This window comes from Typopeltis vanoorti, chromosome 1, assembly GCF_054136105.1.
Source record: "Typopeltis vanoorti isolate ZY-2024b chromosome 1, IOZ_Tvanoo_1.0, whole genome shotgun sequence".
NCBI lineage: Eukaryota > Metazoa > Arthropoda > Arachnida > Uropygi > Thelyphonidae > Typopeltis > Typopeltis vanoorti.
Window position 1 is genome coordinate 96,525,716 of NC_143549.1, and position 19,616 is coordinate 96,545,331.

The 19,616-nt window shown below is 36.6% G+C and overlaps 1 protein-coding gene across 1 annotated transcript in view; it reads right to left on the bottom strand.

Annotated features, from left to right (window-relative positions):
* Positions 1 to 19,616, bottom strand: part of LOC150110236 (cilia- and flagella-associated protein 45-like) — a 168,219-nt gene that overhangs the window by 81,471 nt on the left and 67,132 nt on the right. Inside the window, exon 5 of the mRNA XM_090392294.1 lies at positions 19,350 to 19,520. Within this exon, the coding sequence (XP_090248420.1) occupies positions 19,350 to 19,520 (171 nt within the window). The remainder of the gene's footprint in view (positions 1 to 19,349; positions 19,521 to 19,616) is intronic.

Here is a 19,616-nt window from a genome sequence, read left to right on the forward strand (position 1 = left end):
CAATGTTCATCCAACTGTTCCTTAAAATTATTCAATGTGTCTACATTCACAACACACTCAGGCAATGCATTCCACTTACAACCACTCTCCAGACAAAGAACCTTCTCCTCACTCTACTCACACCCTCTTTATACAGTTTCCAGCAATGGCCTCTTGTTCTTCACCACTTCTCACTCATTATATGAAAAATCTCTTCCATGTCAACCTGATAACAACCCCTGACTAGCTTATATGTCTCAATCATATTCCTACCCCCCCTCTTTCTCCTATTCACGAGGCTTTGCAGTTTATATTCTCTCAATCTGTCTTCATATTCCACATTTCAAAGACCACTAACAACCTTTGTGAATCTTTTCTGAACTCTTTTCAAAATATCATCATCACCATGAAAACCTGGTGACCAGATCTTTGCACAATAATCCATAGGAGGCCTGATCAATGCCTTATACAATGGCATCATAACCTCTCTATTTTTGCATGTTAGGTTTCTCCACATCATTGCCATTATCTGATGTGATGTCCTCACAACTTGTGCAATGTACCCCCTGAATTTCTGGTCCTTGTCCACCACCACCACCATTCCCAGATCTCTCATTTCCTTTACCTCCTTCAAATTTCAGAACCTTACACTTTGCAACATTGAACTGATATGTCCACTTAACTGCCCATTCATGCAATCTATGTCCTCCTACAAGGCTATAACATCTGCTTGACTCTGCAGTGCTCTCCCCAATTTTGCATCATTTGCAAGCAGCTGCATATCCCTAGTTAAACCCATCCCAATATCATTAATATAAAAATTGAACAACAATGGTCCCAAAACTGACCTCTGCAGCACACCACTAGTGACTTTACTCTTACAGGATACCGCACATATACAACTTCCTATCTGACAGCCAGTCACTGATCCAACTCGGAAGTCTGTTATCCAATCCCATCTGGATGATGAATTTCAAGAATCTGGGTTTATTATGCAAATAATGTTTGTTTTATTGTTCAAAATTAATGAGAAATGGTTTTTTACTTAGGTGTATGGTAGGTTAGCCTGCAGTTGAACCTACAAGCTTTCAAAGAAATTATCCTTAATACTGTCTACCTTTAGAAGCAAATCTTCATACAGGATAAAACAAAATAACTTTGATTTTTAAGAGCTAAATTTCTAATCTTGATTTCTCTCTAAAGTTAGATACTATGATTAGTATGGATATTGTTTCATTGTTTACTGGAACTTTTAAATAAGTTTATCTAAATAATTCATAAACTTAATAACATGCATACCATTTGCTAAATTTTAGCTGTTCAAAAATATTTTTAAAAGCTGCCATAGCACAATTGGAAGAACAGCAGAACATTGTGCCCTTTGATTGGAATAGACCTGGGTTCGATTCTCATCGTGACGAGGGGGAGTGGAATCCTATATGGGCTTTTTCAATTGAAGGTGAGTTAGCTGATCTCATGCAGTGGTAGTGGGGGGGGGGTTTCTCCTGGAAACTCGGGTTTTTCATCCTGCGTACAGACAAAATCAGCCTTCAGAACACACACAATTTACAGACAAAAAATACTGTTGTTGGTGATGATGCCATTGATGGTAGTAGTGTTGTAGTTGGAGAATTACATAGTAGTGGAGAGGTTGAGATGTATTTTGCAAAGTAAAGCAGTGTGCCCTCCCACAATGAGTACGTTGAGTTCCTAGAGGCATCATGTAATAATAATAATAATTTCCCCCCAGATATCATTAGGCATTTCTGAGTTTACAAATTGTTCAAATAAATTTATTCTTCACTCCATGCAGACTTGTGGAAGATTTACAAGCCTTTGAATAAAAACTTAAGTATATTCATCCTAGGATGTAATTCACTTTGTAAATAGAATCCAATCATTGTCTTATTCTTAAACCTCCTACTAATGTAAATGACTGGTAAGACATCCAGGTCAGAAATATAGCAACATAAGGACATGTGCTCACTGTCTCTATATGTTATGCTTCATAAATTCACTTTATACTGTACTTATATCAATGGAATGCAGATGCAGTTAGGACTACATTCCTATCTGATAGTCATAGCAACAATAGAGACCTAGAAGTTATTAAGGGGTTGTTATTGGATCAATGGATCATATAATGGATCAATGCAGGAGAGGTTCTACAGAAAATAGTGGGAGATCAGGGGGGAGAACTAGAGGTCATCCCTGGAAGCTGTATAAGGAGGGTGTGAATAGGGGAGTGAGAAGCAGGTTTTTTTCATATAGAGTAGTGGATGATTGGAATGCCTTGCCTGAGAGTGTGGTGTCTGCAGAGAATTTGAGTGTGTTTAAAGCATGGTATGATGAGCTGTGTGTTTGATAAAAGGACCTCCTAGATGAGTCTTTGACTCCATGGGGTCTTGAGTAATAATAATAATAATAAATTCTAGAAAGTTGTAGATCTCACATTACATGAATCTCTATTATTATTTTTTGGGGTGAGGGGAAGGGGAAATTAATAATAATATCACATCTATCTAATCATATTAATCATGATTAATCAGTCCTAATTTGAGTATGATTATTCCTAAACAGGGATTTGATTTGGAAATTGATATTAATGGATTATAACATGTTATTTAGAGTAAAATAATTAATTAGAAGTTAAATACTATGCAAGTTTTATAAAAACAAAAAATAAATAAATAAATAATATATTAAATGTACCAATGTCACTGAATATAAGCAGTGTTTAAAAGTTTTACAATGAACAACAATAGCAAAAAAAAAAAAATGCAACTAGAATTATAACCACTTCCACTCTCAAGTGAAAGTAGTTATCACTGTAGTTGCATCTTTTTTTTAATCATATTAAAAATTTCAGTCAGGGTAAATTGAAAAAACATCAATAATTATAAAAAAAAGAAAAAAAAACCTGTAATCTCTCAGCTGAGTAGCCAATGCATTCTAGTTATAGAAATTTTTTCCCCCTTGGTTATAATTTAAATTAAATATACCAAGAAATTATATTCTTGTTTAATCCTTTTATCCAATGTCATGGCTACTTGTATACAGAGGCTAATGACTTCACATTAATTGCATCAGAATCCCATAATACAAAGCACATGTTCTTTCAGGTTGTATAATGCTATGAGAAGGATTACCACCCAGAGAAGTTTCAACATTTATTGAGATCTCTTCAATGGGAGCCAGATCTAGAAGGGATATCAAGGTTGAAGTAATGCAGAAGTCATATATTTCCTATATACAAGTAGTGGTATCTCTTCAGGGTCTTGCTTCTACTGATAATATTCAATAATGTTCATCTTTGGGTTTGTTTCCTTTCTGGGAAGTAGAGTGGTTCAGATTGTGTTTAGTGTTGAACCTTTATGGTCACTCTGTGAGATTTAGGGTCTTGTGTAAATCAAGAGTTTTTGGAACAGTATCCCTGCACTTTAACAGTATCTCAATGAAGGTCGAAACCAGTCTAGGCAGCTTAATATGAAGTCATTAGCATCTATATACAAGTAGCCTAGTCATGAAGATACTTTGCACAAACTTTGTTTGCATACAATTAATACTGTAAAGCAATGTTTCTCAAAATTCAGATATCCACGTACCCCCTTCTTAAATGTTCATTATTACCAAGTACCCACTTATCAGATAATAAATAAATAAATAAATAAATAAATAAAGTATATTTCATTGTAAATATCCATTTTATTTGAATTTATATGTTCATGTAAACAAAAAATATGATTTATTTTTAATAGAACAAAATTTGGAATAGGTTCCTCTTCATTTCCCATCCATGAAAATCCACATTTCAAGTAATTCATATCACACTTATGAAGATTTTTCATCTTCTTCCCAGTTGGTTCTCTAGAGATGTCAGACAACACACCCTTATCAATTTCATTTGATCCAGATGAAATATCAACGTTTTCTTGTTGCTTACAGCTACTTGTATTTACTATATTGCTCTCTTTTGTCATCGTCATCATCAAATTCCTGCCATGTACCCTCAAGGGGTGTACAGGATATGATAGTACTACATGAAAAAATTACATCATTACTAACTTCCTATCTACAATTTTCCTCCAAATCAGTCTGTTACTTGTCAAGACTCCAACATTATCAGATCTTATATTTCTATCATTTAAGGCACTTTGAACCGTATCAATCCGCCTATATCTTGGTCTTCCTCTGGGTCGTTTTCCTGCCAACCTGGCAGAGAACACTTGTTTTGCTAATCTTTTCTCTCCCATTCTATTTAAGTGAACATACCACCTGAGATTAGCTCTGCTAACGCATTCCTGGATGCTGACAATGTCAAGTTCTTTCCTAATATCCTCGTTTTTAATATGATATTGCCATTGATGCCACCTGTTCTCTGTTCACGCCTCTAATCTTTCTCAGGACTCTCATATCTGCGGTCTCTAGTCTTTGATCAAGTGTTTTACTTCTGATCCAGCTCTCAGATCCATAAGTCAAAACTGGTTTGAACACTGTGTTGTATACAGCTAATTTAGTGTTCCGACTAATTTCTCTCTTATTCCATATGAATTTATTCAATTGACTTTCCACCATACCAGCTTTGCTGAGTCTGTTGTCTATTTCCATATTTAATTTACCATCTTCACTAAAAATCGTGCCTAAGTAGCTGAAATGTTTTACTTGTTCCACAGGTTCTCCATTCACAACACGGTTAACATTTTCAATGATTCTGCCTATTTTCATTGTCTTTTTCATTTTATTGCTGACCTTCATACCATATCTATTACAACAGTTATTCAATTTAGTCAGGGACTCTTGCAAACTTGTAGCGGATTTATTTAGAAGTATAACATCGTCCGCATAAAGCAAAGAGCTGACATTAACATCTCCAATTCTGATATCATGTTTAATACTACTTTCCTTCATAATGTGATCCATATAGATAATGAATAACAGAGGGGATAATGTACATCCTTGTCACACACCAGATTTAACATTAAACCATCTTCCTGTACTTCCTTCAATTCTAACTGCTGACTTACAACTCAAATACAGACTAAGTATTGCTTGATATAATGCCCCATTGACACCATATAACTGTAGCGTATTGAATAGCTTCTCTCTTGGCACCTTGTCATATGCCTTTTCCAGATCAACAAAACTTAAATACAGATCTTTGTTATATTTCCATACTTTCTTGACTATTTGTCGCAAAGTGAAGATCTGATCCTGACAGCCTCTATTTGACCTGAATCCAGCTTGTTCTTCACCAAGCTTTTCTTCCACAATTCTTCTCAACTGTTTCTCAATTATACTTGCATAGATCTTGTCAGGAACACTCAGTAGGGAAATACCTCTGTAATTCTTACATTCAGTTTTATTTTCCTTTTTATATATGGGTACTATGAGAGCTCTACTCCAATCATTGGGAATTCGTCCCTCTGTCCAGGCTTTCTGAACTATGCAGTGCAGCCACTGTAAGACTTTTATACCACCATACTTCAGCATTTCTAGTCGAATATCATCTACTCCTGCTGCCTTTCCACATTTCAAGCCTTTGATGGCTTTTTCTACTTCAAGTATGGATATGTATTCCTGACTGCATGCCTGGTCAGTGCTTTTTACCACTGTGCTGTCATCACTGCTTGTTTCATTTAGCAGTTTTTCAAAGTAATTACTCCATACTTCAAGGATATCTTTTTCTCCTGTTTTCATGTCACATTTATCATCTCTAACTCCTTTTACAGCACTCTTTCCTCCATTCCTAAGCTTCTTCAACAGCCTCCAGAATATTTTGCCACCTTCTTGATATTTATTTTCTATATTTTTGCCAAAGTCCTCCCATGACTTTTGTTTAGCTAGTTTTACACAGTGTTTAGCATTCTTGCATTTGTCTCTATATTCTCTAAGAGCACAAGCTGACTTATTTGACAGGAACTTTTGATATGCTTTCTTCTTTTCCTTCACTGCCTCTTTAACTTCCTGTGTCCAGCAGGGAGTTCTGATTTTTTTATCCTTGCAGACAACCTCACCACATGCCTCTCTGGCAGAATCAATCAATGTTTTCTTCAGAGTTTGCCACTGAATCTCCAAGGTTTGATTCCTGTTCTCAAACTCTTTCATTTTTTTTTCAATAATCTTTCTGTATTTTAGTCTACAGTTCACATCTGAGAGCTGCTCAACTTTTATTCGCTTTAAAACTTTCTTTTATGTTATTCTTTTCAATATGAAATTCAATTTTATCCTGCTCAAGACTAAATAGTGATCACTTCCAATTTCAAATCCTCTGTACACTCTGGTGTCCTGCACCAGGGAGAAAACATCACTATCAAGAATAACATAGTCAATGAGACTTTTCTTATTCCTTGCCTCTTCTCTCCATGTGAATTTGTGCACATTTTTATGTTGGAACATGGTGTTAGTAATAACCAGTCCATGTCCTGAGCAGAAATCCAATAGATATTTGCCATTATTATTAGCTTTGCTCTTTTCTCCAATTTTCCCAAAATATTTTTGTATGTCTCACAGTCATTTCCTACTCTGCTATTTAGATCCCCAACAAGAACCAACTTTTCCTTTTTCATTGTGTCAGTTGCTGTTTCTAAAGCATCAAAAAATTCCTCCACTTCTACCTTAGTAGAACCTTCTGTGGGACCACAGGCACAAATAAGTCTCATTGTGCAGTTCCCCATTTTCATATTTGCCCACATTACTCTACTTGAGACTGACTGCCATTCAAGAAGATTAGCCTCGTATTTTGTGTTGAATACTATGGCTACTCCTTCTTTTCCTTGATTATCATTGCCTGAATATAACATTTTGTATTTATTGCTCAGAAAGATCTCGCCAGTTTTTGTCTTTTTTGTTTCAGTCACTTTTATTATGTCGATCTGGTACTTATCTAATTCCTCAGCTAGCTCCATTTCTTTGCCATTCAGGCTTCTTATGTTGATAGTACTGATCTTTAACTCTGGTGATGTTGAGTTGGGGTTTGTTTTCAGATTTGTTCCAGTAGCTGACTTTTTGCTGTCTTTTGTGGGTTTTATAAATCCAATCTTTAACCAATGATCCATACTTAAGAATTTGAAAGCAAAAAAAATTACAGTATTTACTCGAATATAACTTGCACTTTTTTCCCAAAATTAAAGCTAAAAAATTGTGGTGCGAGATATATGCGGGGGTTTTTGGAAACTAAAGTTTTCAGAAAAAAACTGAAAATGGTGTGACTTACCAAGAAGCTCCTACTCGCTATCGCTACTTTTGGCATCAAGAACAGTTTCCTTGTGTGCATCATGAAAGTGATCTAACAAAATAGCTTCATCTTCTTTCCCATTATTTCAAGCAAAAATTACCAGTAATTTACAAGCATTGAGATATGTAGAGCAGATATGAAGAAGTGGATATGATTGGTGCGGTATTAACAAAAGATCACATGAACCAAAGACAAATTAGCATTTCAACAGTTGAGTTGAAATGCTAATTCCCTTCAACTGAATTCCATAATATCTGAAACACATTCACTATACATTTCTTAGTTTTAACACATTCACGACGGGGTGGTGTCAAGTAAACCATATATTGCACCGGACATATGGTTTTGCTTGAGTCTATACAGCAGTTTCTGTTGGAGGGACAGATGTGATTCATTAGTTAGTGCCATTTTTATCCCAGTTGTCGCTAAATGCACTATTTGTTGAGAAACATAATGATTCCTCGCATTAATGATGCATAGCCAAAAATTGCCACGTACCCCCTGAAGACCTTTTACATCCCCCTGGAGGTACGTGTACCACACTTTGAGAAACAATGCTGTAAAGGATTAAATAATAATATAATTTCTTGGCATATTTCATTTAATTTATAACCAAGTGAAAAATTTTTCTACAATTCACTCTAATCCAGAATATTTTAATAAGCTGTTGTACCTTTTCACTACTTGTATATGGAAATATGTGGCTTTTGCAGACTTCAACCTTGGTAATGTTATCAGTGGGAGCTAGATCCAGAAAACATTTTAATATCAGGTCTTTGGGCTTGATTCCAGGGAGTAGAGCAGTTCTGCCTGGCAGCAAGTTTTTGCCTATCACTGGGTAAAGTCACTGATGAGAGTTTAAAGAGTTTAAACTCTCATCAGTGAGAGTTTAAAGAGTTTAGCTGTGATTCTTTAGGGTCACTCAGTGAGATTAAAGTGATCTGCAGAACACTCAAAGTTTTTGGAGAGGCATTTTCTGCACTTTACCTCAATTTTGTTTTGTAATGTAATGTAAGTGTAGTAATGTTTTGTAATAGTAAGTGGCTTACTTCCTGGGGTGTAGAGTGCTCAGTGATCTGAGTGGAGCCACCAATAAAAGTTTGATGAGTTTAGTAGTGATCCTTTTGGATCGCTCAGTGAGATTTAGAGTGATACTGTAGATCACTCAGAGTTTTTGGAGAGGTAACCCCCCTGTGCTTTGCCTCAATTTAATAATGTTCTTCTTTGGGCTTGTTTGCCTGCTTTTTGGGAAGTAGAGCAGTTCTTCTCGGTAGTAGGTTTTTGCCTGTCACTGAGTAGAACCACTGATGAGTTTCCTGTGCTGGAATAATTCAGGTCAGGAGTGATGAGCTTAGTAGTGATCCTTTTGTGTCACTTAGCGAGATTCAGAGTGATCTTGTAGATCTGTCTTAGTTTTTTGGAGAGGTACTCCCACACTTTAATGATACCTCAATAAAGGTTAAAACTTGTCTGGGTAGTGACTTTCCCATAATGCATGGCATTACACACATCTTGAAGGAGATACTAATTCAGTTAATGTGAAACCATTATCCTCCATATACAAGTAGCCTAGTTATGAAGATACCTCACTTACAAAGTTTGTTTACTTAAACATAGATTAAATAAGAATATAATTTTTGGCATATTTAATTCAGTGCATTCTAATTCTAGTCACAGTAAAGAGAATCATGTAATCACTTTCATTTCACATTCTTATCTATTCACAGAATGAATAAAATCACAAAGCTATATCACAAAGCAAAGCAATGCCATTGGCATATAATCCAGTTTTCACTGTTTCTTGCTATCCCTCTCTTTCCAAACCAAGTAACCTAACTCTTGTAAACTCTCTCTCTCTCTCTCTCCCAACCTCTCCTTTACATCAGCTATTCCCTCTCTTCTGTAATAATGCTTCCTTCTGTTTGTGCTATACGAGGGTGGTCTGAAAAGTTCTCGGCCTCGACCATAGATGAGAACACTATTGGCAAGATTTTTTTTTAAGTTGGTACATCTGTCATAAGCATCCATGTCAAATTGCAAGTCATTGTGTCAAGTACTTTGTTTTATGCAGCTGTCTGAAGCAAAAGCATTGTCTGGATAAAATGGAGAAATGGATAAAATTGAGTATCGTGTGATTATAAAATTGTTTGTAAAAGAAGGTTTAATGCCAAAAGAAATTCATTCGAAGTTCATAAAAGTATATGGTCACTCTTCTCCTTCATTATCGACAATTAAGAAATAGGCTTCCAAGTTTAAACATGGCAGTACCTGCCTTGAAGATGATCAATGCGAAGAACGTCCAAAAAGTAACAACACCAGAAATCACTGATCAAGTGCATGAAATTGCTAAGACTACAGGCATTTCAAAAGAATGTGTAGGATATATTTTGCATGAAGAATTGCAAATGAAAAAGCTTTGCGCAAGATGGGTGCCAAGCTTGCTCACAGCAGATCAAAAATGCACTCGCATGAAAATCTCTGAACAGTGCTGAAAGTATATTTTGCACTTGGTTAGACTATAATAAATTTAGTTTAATCCTTTATCCAAGTGTGAGCAAACAAAGTTTACACCTGAAAATATCTTCAGGACTGAGGAAAGGTAGTGCAACACCAGGCAACTCAGAGCAAAGGTGGACCAAGCTATCATCGCTCCTATCTCAGTATCTCCCATAATGCAAAACACATCTCCTTGTGGATATGTATAATGTTATGCATCAAGGGAAGGGCCACTACCCCAGACCAGTTTTGACCTTTACTGAGGTCTCGTCAGTAGGAGCCAGGCCCAGAGGTGGAGATATCAAGGCAGAAGCAATGGAGAGGTCATCTTTACCTATAGGAGTTGCCAAAAGGTGTGCCACCTTATTATTAAATTACTCTGGATTTAGAGAAAGATGTTGAAAGTTTATTTTGCACTTGGTTAGACGATAATAAATTTAGTTTAATCCTTTATCCAAGTGTGAGTAAACAAAGTTTTGTACCTGAAAATATCTTCAGGATTGAGGAAAGGTAGTGCAACACCAGGCAACTTGTAGCAAAGGTGGACTAAGATATAATCACTCCTATCTCAGTATCTCCCATAATGCAAAACACATCTCCTTGCATATATGTATAATGTTATGCATCCTAGTTGCCTGGTGTTGCACTACTTTTTCTCAATCCTGAAGATATTTTCAGGTGCAAACTTTGTTTGCTCTGAACAGTGCTTGGAGCATTTTAACAAGAATAAAACTGATTTTGTGCATTGATTTATTACTATTGATGAGACTTGGATTCACCACTACACACCAGAATCCAAACATCTGTCCACTGTTTTGACTGTTGTTCAAAGTCGGTTCCATCAGCAGGACAGATCATGGCATCAGTGTTTTGGGATGCTTAAGACATTTTGTTTATTAATTATCTTGAAAGGGTAAATCAATAACTGGGGAATATTATTCTGATCTTTTAACCAGACTAGACAAAAAAATTTGTGAGAAAAGATCTGGTTTGCAGAAGAAAAAAATCATCTTTCATCAGGACAATGCACTTGCCCACAAAGGTATTTTGGAAAATTAAGGGATCTGCATTATGAATTGTTGGAACATCCACCCTATTCCCCAGATTTGGCTCCCTCTCATTTTTATCTATTCCCAAAACTAAAACTCTTCCTTGCTGGTCAGCGTTTTTCTTCGAATCAAGAGGCGATTGCAGCTGTAGAGGGGTATTTTGCAGATCTTACTGAGAATCACTACAGGGATAGGATAATGGCACTGGACCATCACCAGAATAAATGTATTAGTCTTAATGGAGATTACGTTGAAAAAAAAAATAATTTAGAAATTATAAATTCAATTTTTCATTGTTAGGCCAAGAACTTTTCAGACCACCCTCATATATCTACAGAGCATCAAAGTTTGATCTTTCTGCTGTCACTGATCCTGCAGATATGTCCAAATTTTTAGGCTCAGTTTTCTTCTAATTATTTTCTGCATTAGGTTCTCTTTCTAATTTATTTTTCTGTATATTTGCTTCATTCCTTACTTTTTGCACTTCATTTTGTAAAATGTTTATAGAGCACATTCTTTCAAATAGTATTCACTGCACATAGTTTCTGACCATTGCCCATCATCACATCCATAGTGTGCTCATGAATATGCATTTCCAGTACTTCTGGCTGTTTTAGAGCTCTTCGCTTTACTTTTATAAATATTATCCATTGTCTGTAGGTTTACTGTAACACTGCACATTGTTCATTTCATTTTATTCTACTAATCATATTTATGTAATTACTCCAGCAAAAGCAATGTTCTAAATGTATTTCTTATACATTTAGACTGCTAAATGTGTGAAATGGATGAATGAAGAGATTAAGCATGCAGTCTGGTGGAAGAAGGCATTACAGAGATAGCATAATAATCAGTTGCACGAGAAATAAAAGAACTTGGCTCATAAGGATAGTAAAGGGCAGGAGGAGGAGGAACAGCAGTTAGCTTACTAAGCAAAAAAAAAAAAAAAAAAAGTAGACAGTTATTTCAATATATAGTAAACAGAAGAAAGAATGATTATTGAAGGATAATATTGGTTGGTGAAAATGGCAAATAAAAGATAACTGCTGCAGAGGATACAGTTGAGATATTAAATGAGAAGTTCATAAAGGCATTTCATCCTTGTGAATGTGAGATCATATAGAGTTGGAGAACAATGGAAGAGGAGGAGAGGAAGGCTGACTGCGAGGGAACAAGAGGTATATGAGGAAATAAGCAAACTTGATATTAATAAGGTTGTGGGGCTTGATGATATCATCACGTATTTTCAAGGAATGTGCCAGGGAATTGCATCTGCCTTGGCATACTTGTTTAACATGAGCCTTACACTGGGTCAAGTTTCAAAAGAGTGGAAGGAAGGTAAGATTGTACTGCATCATAAGGGAAGTGACAGGACTAAAGCTTCAAATTACAGGCCAATTTATGTGTCAGGTGTTGTGGTTAAAATGTTGATGAGGTTAATGAGAACCAGAATCCAGAATTCGGTTGACAACAGTGGTATTCTCTTTGTTTTTGAACAGCACAGATATGCTAAAGGAATGTCATGTTTTAGTAATCCACTTACTTATTACAATAAAGTGACAGGTGCACTGGACAAGGGAGATGGATACAGATACACAGTAATATACTTTGATTTTACAAAGGCTTTTGATAGATTGCCACAGGATAAGTTGATAGTTAAACCTAAATTGATGGGGTTGGATATTAGCTTAGTGCATTGGATTGGATATTGGCTGTCTACATGTATCAGCAACTTGTGTATGGGGGGGGAGCAATATCCCGGAAGAAGAAAGTCATTAGTGATGTACCTCAAGGGCCTGTTTCGGGGTCATTGCTGTTTAATCTGTATGTTAATGATTATAGAAGGATGATATTGGTTGGTGAAAATGGTAAAAAGGTTAACCGCTATAGAGTATACAGCTGAGGTATTAAATGAGAAGTTCAAAAAGGTATTTCATCCTTATGAATGCGACATCATAGTTTGAGAGCAATAGAAGAAGAAGAGGCTGACTGTGAGTGAACAAGAGGTATATGAGAAAATGAAGAAACTTGATTTAATAAGATTGTGGGACTTGATGACATCATCATGTATTTTCAAGGAATGTGGCAGAGAATTCAAAAAATCTAGAGGTTAGCAAGGAGAACTAGATTTTTTGCTTGGAGAGTGGTGAATGAGTGGAATAGGTTGCCAGAGTCTGTTTTTGGTGCTATGACTGTGAATGAATTCAAAACAAAGTATGATAGGTACTACTGCGCGAATGTTGGATAGTGCTTGGCATGATGTTAAGGGCCTCCCTCAATGAGTTTAAGGACTCCATGGAGTAGCACATAATAATAATAATAATAATAATAATAATAATAATAATAATAACATTCAGTTGTTTGCAGATAATGCAAGATTAGGAAAAACTATGAGAGGTATACCAGTTGTTGTGGCTTTACAAAAGAACTTGAAAAGACTAAGTGAATGAGCAAGGAGTGGGGTTTCCAGTTCAATGTTGCAAAGCATGAGGTTTTAAAAATTGAGAAACAAAGGTGGGATGTAGAGTATATCTTTGTACAGATATATATATGAGGAAGAGGATATAGACTCCCTGTATCATCCTTCTATAATCATTAAAGATAGGGTATAAAAATTCAGAGGACACATTGCTAAAATGCGAGTACAAGAGGTATATGAGAAAATGAGCAAACTTGAGAGCAATAGAAGAGGAGAAGAGACTGGCTGTGAGTGAACAAGAGGTATATGAGAAAATGAGCAAACTTGAGAGCAACAGAAGAAGAAGAGGAGAAGAGGTTGGCTGCGAGTGAACAAGAGGTATATGAGAAAATGAGCAAACTTGATTTAAGAGATTGTGGGACTTGATGACATCACCATGTATTTTCAAGGAATGTCGCATAAAATTCAAAAAATCTAGAGGTTGTTAACAAATTCTGGCCATTATTTGGAGGACATGGACTTGTAGAAATAAGGCAATTCTGATTCCATTGTATGAGGCATTGATTAGGTTACATATGGACTACTGTGCACAGATTTCATCACCATCCTGGTTTTCAAAAAAGTTGAAGAGGGTTTTCAAAAAAGTTGAAGAGGAATTTTAAAAAATCCAGAGGTGATTGACTAAGATGAGAAATATGAAGGATTGTAAGAACTATAGAATCTCTAATGCAAGCAAGATATTATTAAAGATCATTCTAAATAGGATTGAGGCCAAAGTTGAGGCAGTGATGCCTGAGGAACAAGCAAGTTTTAGGAAAGATATCAATACCAGAGACAGATCATTGCAAAATATAAAGAATTTAGACTCCCTAGTAATGTGTTACAGACTACTCTAAAACTTTTGACTGTGTTTAGCATGTGAAACTGTAGGAAGTAATGAAAATAATGGGCTTTCCTCAATACATTATCATATTGATAGTTAACTTGTACAGTGAGCAAGAAGCCACAGTAAGAATAGGTGTTGGATTAACTGATTGGCTTGAGGCTGGAAAGAGAGTTATACAAGCATGCCTGCTTTCTGCTCACCTGTTTAGTATCTATGCTGAGGACATCATATATGTAGCATTAGATGAGCTTAAGACAGAAATTAGGATAAATGGTAGATTGATTTGTAATCTGAAGTATGCTGATGATATAGTTCTCCATTGTAATAACAAGGAAAGATACATTCTTAAGAAATTTAATGAGATTAGTAAGAACAGAGGACTTCGGCTCAATCCTTGCAAGACAAAGAGTTGTTTTCAAAGGAAATACAGACAAGGAAGTTCCTGAAAAACAAGTGTACTTTTATTATTATTATTATTATTATTCAGGCCTCCATGGAGTCAAAAGACTCATCGTGGGAGGTCCTTCCTAAGAAACACAAAGTCTATCAAGACTCATTGAGGGGAGGTTCCCCCTACGAAACACAAAGGCTATCATACCACTCCTTAAACTCATTGGCCATTCTCGCTCTCACCACTCCATCAGGCAATGCATTCCATGGTTCAACCACCCTACATGCAAAGAAACCACTCCTCACCCTCTTGCTCACAGTTTCATTTCGTAACTTCCAGGGATAGCCTCTTGTCATCATTCCTTCCTGCTGTTCAACAAAGCAAAAGAACTCCTCGGTGTCAACCCTTTAACCACCTCTCAACAGTTTAAAAGTCTCAATCATATCACCTTTCCTTTTTCTATCCACCAAACTCTGCAGTCCACATTCCCTCAGTCAATCCTGATAACTATCATTGTACAGTCCTGATTTAATTTAATTATATCAGTTAATTTATCCCTTTCAAATCCTGGGGATAAAATCTGAGAACAATAGTCCAAGTTTGGTCTGATCAGGGTCTTATACAATGGAATGATAACTGTTTTATCTCTGCGGGTTAGTGTCCTTCTCATTATTGCAGCAATCCTCTGTGTTACCTTTGCCACCTTTGTAATATGTCTCCTAAATTTCAGGTTTCTATCAATCATCAACCCCAGATCTCTTGTCTCCCCTACTTCTTCCAGTATAACTCCTCCCACAGAGTATGCAGTGTCCCATCGATGTATCCCAAACCTCAAGAACTTACATTTTGCTGCATTAAACCGACACCCCCATTCATTTGCCCATCTATCTAGCTTATTCAAATCCTCTTGCAAGGCTGCTGCATCTGCACTATTACTAATAATCCTTCCCAGCTTCGCATCATCTGCAAACAATTGAATATCCCCTTGCAATCCACTGACAGTCATTGATATAAAGGTTAAACAATATAGGTCCGAGTACTGAGCACTGTGGGACCCGACTTGTAACCCTCTGCTTCCTTGAAACTGCCCCACCATATAGAACTCTCTGAAACCTATCGGAAAGCCAATCCTGAATCCAGTTGACCAATCTGACATCCAGACCCATGTGCTGCAACTTAAATATCAGCTTATCATGTGGCACTCTGTCAAATGCCTTTGCTAAGTCTAAGAAAATGGCATTATATGCCTTTCCCTCATCTAATGATATTGTAACTTTATCATAAAAGGCTAGCATATTGCTAAAACAAGAGCGTCCCTTCACAAATCCATGTTGACTCTCACAGATAACATTACCCTTATCTGCCCAATACGTTGTATACGGTCCTTCACTACTTTCTCCAAGATCTTACTAACTACTGATGACACACAAACTGGTCTATAATTTGACACTTTCGTTCTGCTACCACCCTTATGCAATGGCACTATCTTACCTTGCTTCCATTCCATGGGCACCTTTCCAGCAGCCAGACTTTCACTGAAAAGCCAGGTCAAAGGCACTGTCAGTTCCCTAGCACATTCTCTCAAAACTCGTGGTGAAATACCATCCAGTCCCACAGCTTTACTAACATCCAGAGTACTCAGTATTTGAAACACACTCTCCTCCTGTACCTCTAAACCTTGAACCTGCCCTATCCCTCTAGCATTAAAACTGACTCCTCCAGGATGAAATACTCCAATAAAGTGTTCATTGAACAATTCTACTATGTCCGCTGCATCAGTCACTTTATTCCCATTTTTATCCCACAATATCATTCTTCCACAGTCATTTCTCCTCCTACTGGCCACACATCTAAAAAATTCCCTAGGATTTTCTTTGGATCTTAGGGCTAATCTCCTCTCATATTCCAGTTTCGTCTTCCTTACCATACTAGTCACTCTTCTGGCCTGTATCTTATACTCTTCATGCATCTTCTCTTCTCCTGTCTCCTTATATCTCTTCCACAGTCTCTTTTTCGCATGCAATTCCTGTTTAATATTGTTTGTCATCCACTTTACTCCAAATTGTGTCCTCTTGTTCACTTGTGGTATACAACTTACCATTGCTGCTAATTCTTTCATTAAGTGTACTTTAATGGAAAAAGAATCGAAGAAGTCAGCAAATTTGAGTACCTTGGATCTATTGTTAATTGAAGAATTGCTGTTCAGAAGACAGCAGAAGAAGATTAGGAATGGCTAAAAACAAGAGTCAGAGACTTATCTAGGAGGATGGATCTATCTCCACAGGAACAAAGTTGAGGATTCTGGATGCAGCTGTTTTTCCAACAGGGAACGTATGAATGTGAGACTTGGAACTTAATGAAATCTGATAGGAAAAGGATAGCTGCTTTTCAGATGTGATGTTACAGGCTGTTGACAACAATACATACTGAAATGTATTCAAATGTATGGGTGCTAGAAAGGATTGTAGATCTTTAAGGCTCCTTAAAGACACTGACAGAAGAAAGCTGAAATACTTTGGACACACTGAAAGGATGAAAGAATCAACTTCTCAAAATAATAGAAGGTAAAGTTCCTAGAAAAAGAGGGAGGGAGTAGACCCTCAATGTGAGTGAGTGATTGATTGATTGATTGATTGATTGATTGATTGATGGATGGATGGAGGGATTGGATTGGGATGGATGGATGGATGGATGGAGGGATGGGATGGGATTGGATTGGATTGGATGGATGGATGGATGGATGGATGGGTGGGTGGGATGGATTGGATTGGATGGATTGGATTGGATTGGATGGATGGATGGATGGATGGATGGATGGATGGATGGATGGATGGATGGATGGATGGATGGATGGATGGATGGATGGATGGGTGGGTGGGGTCTAGAGTGAGTAATCATCAGAGAATTGAAACATCCAGAAAAGTATACAACAGGACCACCTGGTGAGGAATGGTGTGGCACATCACTGAGTTACCATACAGCATCTGATGATGTCGAATGAACAAATGGATGGAGTGGATAGAAAGAGGAAGGGGGAGGGGGAAGTGTTATGATACAGATGTATAAGTTAGTAAGTGATTCTTATCAGTTTAATGTTGAAGAGGTTTTTCAGAGAAGAATTGTGGAAGATAGAGGGAGAACAAGAGGTCATCCCTGGAAGAAGTATAAGGAGAGTGTGAGAAAAGGAGTGAGAAGAGAGAGTTAAGACATGGTATGATGAGCTGTGTATGTGTGTGTGTGATAGGGGGGTACCTCCCACAATGAGTCTTAGACTCCATGGAAGTCTGAAAATAATAATGCTAATAATATAAGTTGGTAAGGAGTTTTAAGACAATCATTAGACCTATTGTTTTATATGAAGAAGAAACCTGGAGCATAACAGACCAAGATGCAAAAGCTTTGTAGATCTTTGAAAGTAAAATCCTCAGAAAAGTGAATGGACCTATAAGAGATAACACAACAGATGAATGGAGAAGAATACATAATCAAGAACTATAGGAATGCTATAGATCTCTAATTCTAGCTGATGAAATCAGATTTTGCAGAATGAAATGGCTTGGACATGTGGATAGAATGGGTGAGGAGAGAATAGATAAATAAGCAGTTACAATGAAGCCTGATGGAAAGAAATCTAGCGGTAGATTGCAGCTGCACTGGGGAAGATAATATCCAAATAGAGTTAACTGAGATGCGAATCTAGGATTGGAATGAAAGAGCTCAAGACAGAAAGGAATGAAAAACTTGGTGCATGCAGCAAGAACCTTAGAGGAGGAGGAGGGGGGGGTGAGTATCATTAACATTGAGGAGGTTTTTCATAGAATGGTGGGAAATGGAGGAGAACAAGAGGTCATCTCTGGCAGTTGGATAAAGATGGTCTGAGCAAAGGAGTGAGAAGCAGTTTTTTTGCATGGAGAGTGGTGAATGATTGGAATGCATTGCCTGAAATCGTGGACTGCAGAGAATGTGCATGTATTTAAGCATGATATGTTGAGCTGTGTGTATTAGAACGACCTCCCATGATGAGTCTTTGACTTCATGGAGGTGTGAAGTTAATAATAATCATATATTAATAATAATATTAAATGGAACTTGATCCTTTTCAGATGCTCCATTCAATTTAGAAGCAGATGGTTCTCTCCACATCAGTATGATATGAAACTAACTACTTTTTTCCAGAATGTTACATACATTAAATATCTGCACATCACTTTTCCCAGAAATACAGAATAATAAAACCATTATTATCAATTTCTCTGGAACTTTTCAGCAAGAAATTTAAACTATCAAGCAAATCTCTGTTCTCAATGGCTACAGTGCAAAAATCACAAACAAATTCATTAACCATTTCCTTCCAAATGTATGCTACAAGAAAAGACAACTTCCATAGGATTCTAGTCCTGTATTTTAAGGGCACTTGTATTCTTAAGACACTTCAAAGGGAGTGCTGAGGTTCTTCTACGTCATCTCAATCTACACTTCATTGATGAACTATTCATGACCAAAATCTGGGAACTGTTATTAGTATTTGCATGTTATAATTATTTTTATTTATTTATTTTATACATTTTCTTTTAGGATCTTAAAAGTTTGATGGTTTACAACCTGGTGCTTTTGGAAATGCACATGACAAGATAATTATTGTTGATAATATGTTGCAGTTTTAGTGTGTTGTATTTGAATTTTCCATTGTACTTTTCAATGTAGAGTACATCGAAGGGCAGATGTTTATTCAAATACATCACGTAGATGGTTTGCAATACACAAACTGTATGAGTTTGTGTACTGCAAACCATCTATGATAACAGTTTAATTTTATTAAAATATCATTACTGTAGCTTAATGTATTCTCATTTTTAAATGAGTGTTTACACTCTTTTGAGATGATGTGTACATACCTCATTTAATTTTTTAATTTCCTCTTCTTGTTCCTGTCGAAGTTCATTAGCTCGTTCAAGAAGGTGTTCAGCCTTCTGTTTGGCTTCTTCCTCAAGGTCATCTAACTTTTTATTTCTTTCTCTTATTAGATCCATTTCTTCCATTTGTTCTTTACGAGCAAGAGATTCTTCCTAGGAAAGAAAGGAAATCTTTAAAAATATGAATATATGTTATCATCAAACAGAGTTCCAATCACTTTTCAAGTGCAGTATTTTTTAAATTGCATT